General features: G+C 41.2%; 1 protein-coding gene across 1 annotated transcript; it reads right to left on the bottom strand.

Annotated features, from left to right (window-relative positions):
• Window positions 1-1,865: 1,865 nt before the first annotated feature.
• amt (aminomethyltransferase) lies at window positions 1,866-10,995 on the bottom strand. The gene is made up of 9 exons (XM_071533730.1): window positions 10,858-10,995; window positions 7,782-7,949; window positions 6,742-6,822; window positions 5,700-5,831; window positions 4,933-5,011; window positions 4,201-4,346; window positions 3,354-3,534; window positions 2,209-2,364; window positions 1,866-2,041 (listed from the first exon to the last, which is right to left on the bottom strand). Exons 1-9 carry the CDS (start codon window positions 10,993-10,995, stop codon window positions 1,866-1,868), a joined length of 1,257 nt encoding a protein of 418 aa, XP_071389831.1.
• Between the last annotated feature and the right edge of the window lie 473 nt (window positions 10,996-11,468).

The raw sequence follows: 11,468 nt of genomic DNA, 5'->3' as shown, positions 1-11,468 counted from the left end.
TCCAGACAGTCCAACATGAACCTCCTAATTTAATGTAAATTTTCAAGACATTTCAGTAGTAAACCACACAGAACATACATAATGACAATTAACAACTTTTCAAGTTAGGCTATTATTGTACCATTGTAAGCTTTCTCTTTAAAGTTCAAGATATTATAAACAGTCTGACAAACAGGCTAACCAAGTTTGAATCTGGTGGAAACCAGGCTATTGACAATATAAACAGGGGCCAGCCAGGCTCAAAATCCCCCAAACAAGAACTTGATAAGATATGACATCTTATTACAAGAATCAAGCTGGCATTTCTGCTTTATATGCAAAATGTTTTTTGTTTTTTTTTATTCTGCGTTGTAAGGCTTTTGCACCGGCCCCGGTGGGCCCCACTTGACACTGCTGTGGAAAAGTGGCTAATAATATGGTTAATAATAAAAATTTGTCTCAACAATATTTAATTCATAATTCATAACAAAACAAAAGGTAGAAATGAAGAAATAAGGTTGTGTGGTTCTAGCCTTGATACCGGGTGCTTCAGTATCAAAAGAACCATTTGGAATCACATTGTTTTGGTCCGGTGGTGAAAGATTACATCGATACGAACATGATGTTTCATTAGCAAAGCCTATTCAACACAGGTTTCAACACAGTGTCCCACTGAGCTGCAATATCTATAACCAAAAGCAAGTTAAATATTTGTGTTTCTTGGATTTACATAGTCTAGCTCTTTGTATTCGCTGAAAGTAAGTTACAGTGTGCTGGACTCCAGTAGGGCTGCAACTAACGATTATTTTCATTGTCGATTAATCGATTAGTTGTTTGGTCTATAAAATGTCAGAAAATGGTGAAAAATGTCGATCAGTGTTTCCCAAAGCCCAAGATGACGTCCTCAAATGTCTTGTTTTGTCCACAACCCAAAGATATTCAGTTTACTGTCATAGAGGAGTAAAGAAACCATAAAAAATATTCACATTTAAGAAGCTGGAATCAGAGAATTTTGACTTATTTTTCTTAAAAAATTACTCAAACCGATTAATCGATTATCAAAATAGTTGGCGATTAATTTAATAGTTGACAACTAATCGATTAATCGATTAATCGTTGCAGCTCTAGACTCCAGTCATTTTTCTTGAGTTGAACTCTGCCGTCTGCCTATAAAACCTTGTTAACAGAACATACAGGCTCGTATTTCTATATTTCCCAAGATTTAACAATACTGCTCATAATTTACTTCATGCATCTCATTCTGTAAATTCTTCACAATTACACTTCTTACACTTCGCTCTAAAGATGCAGCCATACTGTAATGCCACTGTATGCTGCTCAAACACACACATATCTATGGAATATTTAATGTATGCAGAGTTATGTAAAGCATACTGTCTATAATATGTCTTACACTGTCTCTTGGTGTTACATGTGAGGTGCTGTTGGAAGTGATTATGATTGAGAATCGCTGGTCTGCTCACACAAGACTAGCATTCATATTCTGTTATGGTTTATGATTTTGGCTTTTTTTTTTTTTTTTTTCCACTCAGAGAACTCGATCCACTCCAACGTTTTATCTGCCTCAGTCTGATGTTGGTGTTGCAATGCTGGAGGTAAACAGAGGGGGGCAGCATTGCTAAATACTCCAACTGGGAGAGAGTGGGAGAAAGCTCCTCTGTGTGTGTGTGTGTGTGTGTGTGTGTGTGTGTGTGTGTGTGTGTGTGTGTGTGTACATGCAGTTGAGTCTCTTGTGTGAACTTGTCTCCTACAAACATGACTGCACACCTGTTTCTTTGAGTGTGTTTGCATGTGTAAATATTTGTGTGTGTGTGTGTGTGTGTTTATATGTGTGTGTGTGTGTGTGTGTGCGCGCCCCCCTCCCCCTATCCAGAGTAGTAGTTGGTGGGTACGAAGGGCATCTTGCTGACGACGGCGGGCACGGCTTTCTTCCTGACCTCCACCTGGATGGCGGTTCCGTTCTTAGCGAACGCCGCGTCCACGTAACCCATGGCAACGTTCTTCTTCAGGCAGGGGGAGGGGCAGCCGCTGCTCACCTCACCTGCACACACACCAAGCAACAAGATGGAGGAACTGTGACATTTTTCATATGAATAAATAAACTGTTTCTGTGCTTCTTTTGCAGAGAAATCTGGCTAAATTATACTGTTTAATGCTTTTATTTCACATTTTCTGTAGCAGTAGCGGTAGGTGTGGTTGTTCTCTGACCTATGACCTTTCCGTCGGGGCTCAGTATGGGTGTGTGTTGTCTGACGGGGGGTCCGGTGGACACCAGGCCCACTCTCTTCCTGGCCGTCTTGGCTTTGATCTGCGGTACGATGATGTCAGCGCCGGGGAAATCCTTGGTCTGACGCCGACGCTTCCCTGTGTGAGAAGACGAGGGGATGGAGTCAGTCAACACAGCAGAGTGGAAAGTATATATATATATAAACCTAAAGTAAACAGACATAAGGCTTGAAGACACACAGAAATCTCTTTTATAATCTTTATTTATCCAGGGAAGGGTTGGCTGAGCATGAATGGCAGCTGCACCGCATTTTATTTTACCAGCCAGTCTCAGGATTTGAAGCACACATGAGCTCCTCTCACCTTCTAATGGGCTAATGGGCTCCCGCATGTATCAGTGTGCATCCATGAAAAGTGAGGTGATAGAAGTGAGTGCTAGATCAAAAAATTCGAGATCAAAGAATTTACTCACTTCAAAAAGTAATAAAAGATGACAGATGAACTTGTAATATCTGCAACTGCCTCATTTTGCACTGCCTTTAGTTCTCTCACCTTCATCCCACTACCAAATCTATCTTTAGTAAAAACAGATAAAGATCTACTGAAGGCTTAAAATTAGCATGTGGTGCTAGCCAAACGCTGGTAAAGGTTTCCTGTGTTTGGAAAGTCTAGCCACATTGACAGGTATGTAGCTGGTGTTCAATTAGCATTTAATATTCTATAGAGAACACCTTGAATATCGTAGTATATACATATACTATATATATGTATATATAGTTTTCATCAAATGGCAATTATTGTTTTTTCCATTTTCCTTAATTACATTTTTAATTGTTTAGATATAATGAAAATTAAATGTGTTTTGTTTCTTTTTTTCACCCTTTTCTTTTGTGCTGTATGCAACATATATGAAAATTTTAAAAGAAAAATGCGTCTATAGACAGAAATGTAAAGTGAACTGAATATGGAACAATGACAAAAAATAAATCTATAAAGAACTGTCAGCTAAGAAATTAAACTGGGATGTTAAATTTGAAGTTTCCACTGTCGCCTTTTTGACACAAACCTTCATGTCCTGGATGAGCCAATAAATAAGAAAGATGGAATAATAAGCACTAAAGCGTCACCTATGGTCCAGACTAGCGTGGCCTCCACGGGAGTGGTGGTCTCATCAATGTCGTTGCCATAGAGACAAAGCCCCGCCTCCAGCCTCAGACTGTCCCTGGCACCCAGACCAGCCAGCTTCACCTCACTGTTGGCCAGCAGCTTCTCTGTCAGCTCCACCACCCGGGACCGAGGGACAGAGATCTGGGAGAGAGAGAGAGATATAAAGAGAGAGAGAGAGAGAGAGGGAGAGAGAGAGTTTTTTTATGCATTTTTTTATGCATAATATGATGTATAGAATCAGAAAGGCTAAATGGAAACAGTACATTTTTATAAAACTTCTCAATAATCACAAAGAAGTTTTAACACTCGGTTGAGGCAAAAAAAGTATTTCATCAATAAAGAGTTTATTAATAAATAGCAATGGAAACACATTTGTCAAATAATTTATTTATTTATTCCATGTGACTTGTGTGTGTGATTTCTGATGTAGCTACATTGAGGAAGCCTATTTATTCGCTTCAACAATGTGATGGAAACACACCTAATACACATTTTATTTTTGTGCCACATTTCAAAAGTTTGCTTACAATTTGTTTAACAGTTGGATGGAAACATAGCTGGTGACTCTAGTGACTCTAGCACAGGGAGAAAAAGAGAAGTGGAAAGAAAAGAGAAAGTCGAAGAGAAAGTCAGATTAAGAGAAGCAAACTCCCACCTTCCCTCTGTTGTCTTCCACAGAGAGAGAGAAACAGAGAGACAGAGAGAGAGAGAGAGACTCCCACATCCAGCCTGTCCTCCACAGAGATCCAGAAGCAGAGTGGGCAGATAGAGTGTGAAAAAGTTTAAAAGCTGAATAAATGCGCTCACCTCCACCCCGTCCTCTCCGGTGTACCCGCAGCGGGTCACCCTGCAGCCGGGAACCCCGAACACCGAGGCCAGGGCAGAGGTCATGAAGGTCAGCTTACTGAGGTCGTCCTTCAGCCCCGCCTGCAGCACCTGGGACATGGACGGACCTGACAACACACAGCTGGTTAATGATACAGGTGAACCAAGACATCCAGGATCCAGGGCAGAGGAAGTCACACAGGCAGGCGGTCAATTAACTAATAATTTAGTGAAGAAAGAGAGAGAGAGATTGCAAAAAGAGATTGCAAAAAGCATTGGAGAGAACAAGAATGAATGAAGGAAGGAAGGAAGGAAGAAAGGAAGGAACAGCAGGGGGGCAGCAAAGAAGGCAGAAAGGAAGGAAGGGAGAGTGTGAGGGAGGTAGGAAGGAAGGAAAGTAGAAGGAAGGAAGGAAGGAAGGAAGGAAGGAAGGGAGATAGGAAAGGAAAGAAGGAAGGAAAGAAAGAAAGGGCGAGAGGAAGGGTGGGAGGTAGGCAGCTAGCAAGGAAGGCAGGAAGGAAGGAAAGAAGGAAGGAAGGAAGGAAGGAACAGCGGGGTGCATCAGTGAAGGCAGGAAGGAAGGAACGAAGGGTGGGAGAGATAAGAGGGAAGGAATGAAGGAAGGAAGGAAGGAAGGAAGATAGGCAGGAAGGAAGGATGGAAGGAAGGAAGATAGGGAGGAAAGAGAGAAGGAAGGACCACAGAATATTTTACCTTGCACAGCAATCAGCGCTTCATCCAGAAACTCCAGATCCACATCAAGACCTGCTGCTTTAAACTCTGCCAGTCTGGCCTGCAGGCGACACACACACACACACACACACACACACACACACACACACACACACACACACACACACACACACACACACACACACACACACACACACACACACACACACACACACACACACACACACACACACACACACACACACACACACACACACACACACACACACACAGATACTGTATATGAGACAAACACAGGCCTTGAACTGCCAAAGATTTTGAAATTGTCTCCTCTCTCTTGCTATCTGACCTGCTACCTGACTCCCAACAAGTCTGTCTCTCTGTCTGTCTGTCTCTCTGTCTGCCTGTCTGTCTGTCTCTCTGTCTGTCTCTCTGCCTGTCTCTCTGCCTGTCTCTCTGCCTGTCTCTCTGCCTGTCTCTCTGCCTGTCTGTCTGTCTGTCTGTCTGCCTCTCTGCCTGTCTGTCTGTCTGTCTGTCTGTCTGTCTGTCTGTCTGTCTCTCTGTCTGTCTTCTGTCTGTCTGTCTGTCTTCTGTCTGTCTGTCTCTCTGTCTCTCTGTCTGTCTCTCTGCCTGTCTGTCTGTCTGTCTGTATGTCTGTCTGTCTCTCTGTCTCTGTCGGTCTCTCTGCCTGTCTGTCTGTCTGTCTGTCTGTCTCTCTGCCTGTCTGTCTGTCTCTCTCTCTCTCTCTGCCTGTCTCTCTTCCTGTCTGTCTCTCTGTCTGTCTGTACCTTCATATGAGCGGAGTCCTTGTCGGCACAGCCGGCGTTGGAGACGACGTAGAGGTAACCCTGGTCTGTCTTGGTCACAATGAGGTCGTCGATGATCCCTCCTGTCTCTGTGGTGAAGAGAGACAACGTACCCTGAGAGAGGGAGAGAGAGAGAGGGAGAGAGAGAGAGAGAGAGAGAGAGAGACAGAGAGAGAGACAGAGCATAAATGCATATCAGGATGTGTAATTGTGATCTAAGTGTTTAAAGGAATTAAACTTTTGGGAGATTGTCCAGTTGGTCAACTTACCCATTAAGTGATGAAAACAACACCAAAATCATCCATGTGTCCCTGGTAGATCACTGGCTCTGCTGCTCCATGCTAACACTATGTTGAGGTGACTAGCATTATTTCAAAAGTGAAAAAATGAGAAGTTGTAGCAGCTATAAAGCTAAACTGTAATGAAGATAGGCAGACAAGTCTGTCAGGTTTTCGTAGGAGGTAAAATTTACATGAAATATGATACAAAAAAAGCTTTGAACTAGCAGGGACTACTTTCCCTGTTTCCATAGGAAGTGAAGGTGATGAGTGATGGGAGACTGTGTGCAGCAAAAAAATCACAGTGGATGAATACGTGGTTGCTCAACTGAAATAGTTCCCAAAATAAACCTGGCTACATCCGCTGTATTGAATTAATGATAATTCCTTTTTAAAATTATGAATTTATAAGCCATATTATAAAAAACACTAACAACTTTTTTATTACTAGCAGGTCAGTCTTCCTACTTTTGCATAAATCTAGTCGCCTACTATCACTCAACAGTGAAAGCTAAAGTGTTAGCATGGAGCACCGGAGCAAATGATCTACCAGGAACACATGGATGATTTTGGTGTCTTCTGTTCTCATTAATTGGTAAGTTGACCAAAGGGTCAGTCTCCCAGAAACTTGGTGCATTCCTTTAAGAAGAGACGGAGACAAACAGCAGCTATGTCTGTGTTGTATGAACATGTTAAACAGAGTGTATTCTTTATTTTCTTTACCTTCAAGCTATCCTTCATCTCACCTGGTTGTCCTTTAACTCGGCAACATCTGCAACTACCAGAGACTCCATGAACTTCACCCTGTCTTTGCCGTGGACTTTGGTCTGAAGAAAAACACAAAAAGGTGATAATGACATACAGCAGAATTACTACATTGTGAGGACTTACAGTTTTTTCTGAATGCTTAAACACTAACAGTGATTCTTGAAGCACTATCTCTGAAACCATTAACACTTGTAGCCGATGCATTTACCAAGTGTGCCAAACGTTCTCTGCTTTACACTCAGTTTGTAATTTTATAACACACTTTTTGCAAAACTGTAAACACAAGTCACTGCTTTACACTCAGTTTGCAATTTAATAACACACTTCTAGCAACACTGTAAACTTATGGCCAGACCACAAAGAAGGCGATATTTAGCCTATTTTTTTCTGTTCTTTTTTTTCTAGCACAAATGTTTTTTGTGTTTTCTTCTACTGCGCTTTTGTTGTTTGAGGAGTGTTACTGTAGAGCATTTTGAGAAAAAAAAAAAAACTTTTTCCCCTTATTTGTATTGATAGTGTGTTATGTTCGGAATACACATCCATACTTTACACATTTGGATACCTGTGTGTATGTGTGTTTACTACATATATGGCAAAACTTTACAGTATTGCAAACTGCTATGCCCTGCACACAGAAAAAGCGTTTTCCTTTTATACTATCAGTGCCTAGTTGGTGCTTCGTGTGCTTATTCAAATGATGGTTTGTGTGTACTGTATTGACGCAAAAACACAATTTTGTAAAAGAGTTTGAAGAGTTTTGCAAGAATTGTTTGCTTTTGCAAGAGATTAATAATGTTTTGCTGGTTTGGTGTAAGGTTTTGTGGTTAGTGTGTAGAGTTTTGCAAAAATAGCCTATAGTTTCAAAGATAGTGCCTAAGCAATCAGAAAAAACTGTAAATGATGGGTCAGGACCCAAAATGGACTGTGGGTCCACTCTGGTGGGTCCTCAAAAATGCTCAGCTTGTGTGAGTGTGTGTGTATTTGTGTATTTGTGTGTGCGCGTTCTCCTCCCTCTCACCTGTAGCATGTGGCTGACGTCGAAGATGGAGCAGTGCTCTCTGGTGTGCATGTGCGAGGCGATGTGGCTGTCTCTGTACTGGACAGGCATACTCCAGCCTGCAAACTCCACCATCTTCCCCCCCTGCTGCCTGTGGAAGTCAAACAGCGGAGTCTTCTTCAGGGCAGCCTGGGGAAAACAAGAGAAATACACTGAGCGCGCACAGGGAATACAAGAACCACAGCTGAAGTAAGTTACTGAAATAAGTGACTTTATTTTGTCACCAAACAAAAGGACAATCTAGGCACTCCAAATATAAAAATATAACCACGAGCACCCGACACATTTTTTATTCTAGTTTGACAATATAGAGCAACCAGTCATTTCCTTTTTTTCCTTTATTTTGTCACCCTTGATATTTACAATACTATATGCTTTTTCGTACGTATGTATTTTGAAGGTGCCATGTGTAGGATTTTTAAACATCAGCGGATCAACATGTTGGAAGTGATTTTTCCATCAGCCTTTCCCTCCTTCCACCATCTGCCATTGAGAGAAACTCTGAAAGCTTTATCTCTGTTTGCTCTGGAAGAACAGCGCCTTCTTCCTGTTTTGTGCCGTAAAGCAATCCAGCAGATTTTTCGTCAAATTCGACCTGGTGGCTCACAATGTAAAATGCAAAGTATAGAGGCCGGGTCAGGCTGACAGTCTTCTTGCTTGTTTATGGTAATCATACTAATGTCTCAAAATTATTGTGGCATTAACTCAGCCATTCATTCATTCATTTGCTGTTTCCATGCCACTGACCAGGTGAAATCAACAGAGGTGAAGTGTTATTGTTTTCATCTATTAAATCCACTCCATGAAGTGGACATGTAGATGCAGATGAAGGAGGCAAGAAGGGTTAAAGGAGGATTTTAAGGCTTGAGACAACAGAGACATGGATTGAGAAATACTGGAAGCATTGTTGTATTATTTTGCATACTTAGTATGTGAATCTTTTGTTATTCAAACCATACATGCATCCATATAGTGGCATAGCAATAGTAATGTTTGAGAAAATAAACATACTGTGAACCAGAACCCTGATCAATACAACTGTTACTGTCATTTATGTGAACAACCTTTCACAATAAAATCAAGATCTGACAAGATTATGACTTCTTCAATCACAATGAGGAAATTACTGGTTATTTATAAACAACATCTTTTTGAAATGCCAAAATGATTTGGGAGCAAAAACTGTCCTTGTAGTATTACTTTGACATAAACATATCATTCATGCAATCATAACATGCAATAGGCTGAAAACATGCGGGTCAACCCTATCATACTATCTTCTACACTCCTGTACTCTACTCTCCCTACCCTAACTTCTAACCTTTGAACCACCCAGCGCAGGGGGCTTATCAGTGCAGCAGCAAAGCATTATGGGACAGAGTGTGTCGGTACGTTCTAAAAAGACCTACCTATTTTTAAGTCCAAAGTCAGCTCTGTTAATTTGAGTGAGTGGTGTGCAATAGAAAGGTGTTTGTTCTGCTTGTAAATTGAATCGAGACACACACACACACACACACACACACACACAGGCACTTAATCAGCTACTGCACATGAGGCAATCCACATGGTTAGGACTTTAACCTTTTTGCCCTTTTCTCCGTGCAACACTCGAAGCCAAATCTCACCTCAGAGATTATTATTTTTTAATTAACTACAATTTGGGCACAAAAATGAAAAGGAGCTTTATCTTGGCTGTTTGATTCACTGCAGAAATATGATGTCATTCATTCATGCTGCCCATTGTCTGTCTGTATCATTTCATTCATAATCAGATCATTCATGTTCTCCTTTGCAGAATAATCAGGGATAGTTTGCAAGTTCGAATGAATGAATGAATAAATGAATGAATGAATGAATGAATGAATGAATGAATGTACGTCACAAGTCACACTACTTCTCATTAAGTAACATGAGGCTCGGGCTTTGCTCTGAGGCCTGACGGCAGTGAGGAGCCAGTCACTCGTGGTTTTAATAGAATCAAGCTGCAGCCCAGTGAAGCAGCAGAGGGACGGAGGAGGAGGAGGAGGAGGCGGGCTGCAGCCTGCTGGGACAGATGTACATTAGGTCTGCATGAGCTGACTGGCTGCTGTGACACAAATACAAACCACCGGGATGCTTAGCATAACATGCAGCAACACTAAAGACAATGATTTATGCTTTTATGGAGTGAATAACAGACATGCAATGGCCAAAATAGCTCAATACCCTTATGAAAAATACCTATAGAAATTCTATAATACATCTGAGATTTGATACTATTTAAATATCACAGTAAATTTTAAAATATAATCCAGATACTGTATGTCAAAAAATAGACATAAAAAAATCCTATAGTAATGCCATAGGAGATGAAAAAATAGTAGGCTATGCAAACTCACTATTGAGTAGCCTACAATAGACTGTATAGGAATATTGAAATAATTCTGATACCATAAGAGATAAAAAACACTATAAAATAGCATAAAATCACTATATACTCACTACTTAGTATCACAGACACACTGTGAGTCACTACAGGAATATTATAGTGACACCAAAGGAGATAAGAAAATACCATAAAGTAGGATAAAGTCACTATAAACTCACTACTGAGTACCACAGACTCACTATAAGCCTCTGCAGGAATATTATAGGAATATTATAGTGATACCATAAGAGATGAGGAACAACTTAAAGTAGGATAAAGTCACTGTAAACGCACTACTTAGTACCATAGATGCATTACAAGTTACTATAGGAATATTTTAGAAATATTATAGGAATAGTAGTGATTCCATGAGAGATGAGAAACACCATAAAGTAGGATAAAGTCAATATAAACTCACTACTTAGTACCACAGCTACACTTTAAGTTACTATAGGAATACTATAGGAATGTCATAGTGATATTCGTCATAGCTTCCAATCAGAAACATGTGATAGCCTGCTATAAGGAATAGGCCCCAAAATATCATATGAGCATTTTCTCAAGCACTTGGAGCAACCTGCAGGAGTTTGTTGTGCAACCTAATCACTGCACTGGTTGCTGGTCCGTTACCTCTGCAGTTGAAGCCTGTCTCTGCTGCTGCTGCTGCTGCCCCGCTGATCCACATCCAGCGACCCGCAAACTCTCCCTGGAAGCCCGCAGCCCGAACCGCGACCCGCCGCCACCCCGAACCAGCACCCGAGCCCACATCATCCCGCCTGATCCCCGCTGAAGTCCCGCACAGCACACACACTCGGCCCGCCTGACGGTAACACTTTGCGGTGTCGCTAAAAACTCTTTGGACTCCGCACTCTCTCAGGAATTTCTGCTTTCCCTGCAAAAACATCAAACAGGCAGGCGGCCGTGACCGGAGGAGCAGGGGCTTGTGGGAAATGTAGTTGATTAGGACAGCGGTTCCCAGGGGGAAGGGGAGGGTTGATATAGAACCTGGTGAGGGTTAGGATGCAGCAGAGGTGGAAAGTAACTAAGTACATTTACTCGAATATTGTACTTAAGTACAATTTTGAGGTACTTTACTCAAGTATTACCATTTTATGCTACTTTATACTTCCACTCCACTACATTTCAGAGGGAAATATTGTACTTTTTACTCCACTACCTTTATTTGATAACTTAAATTACTAGTTACTTTGCAGATTCAGATTATTAATACAAAATATAAT

This window comes from Centroberyx affinis, unplaced genomic scaffold, assembly GCF_046629955.1.
Source record: "Centroberyx affinis isolate AG114_WGS23_722 - 3 ecotype Tasmania unplaced genomic scaffold, CSIRO-AGI_Caff_v1 ptg002412l_1, whole genome shotgun sequence".
Classification (NCBI taxonomy): Eukaryota; Metazoa; Chordata; class Actinopteri; order Beryciformes; family Berycidae; genus Centroberyx; species Centroberyx affinis.
This window is presented reverse-complemented; position numbering and strand designations above follow the sequence as displayed.

Coding starts and splice junctions, on each gene's coding strand:
- amt (XM_071533730.1), bottom strand. CDS start 10,995: ATGTGGGCTCGGGTGCTGGTTCGGGGTGGCGGCGGGTCGCGGTTCGGG. Junction 5,832..6,741: donor CCGAGTTAAAGGACAACCAG/GTGAGATGAAGG, acceptor TCCCTCTCTCAG/GGTACGTTGTCTCTCTTCAC. Junction 2,042..2,208: donor CCCCGACGGAAAGGTCATAG/GTCAGAGAACAA, acceptor GTGTGTGTGCAG/GTGAGGTGAGCAGCGGCTGC.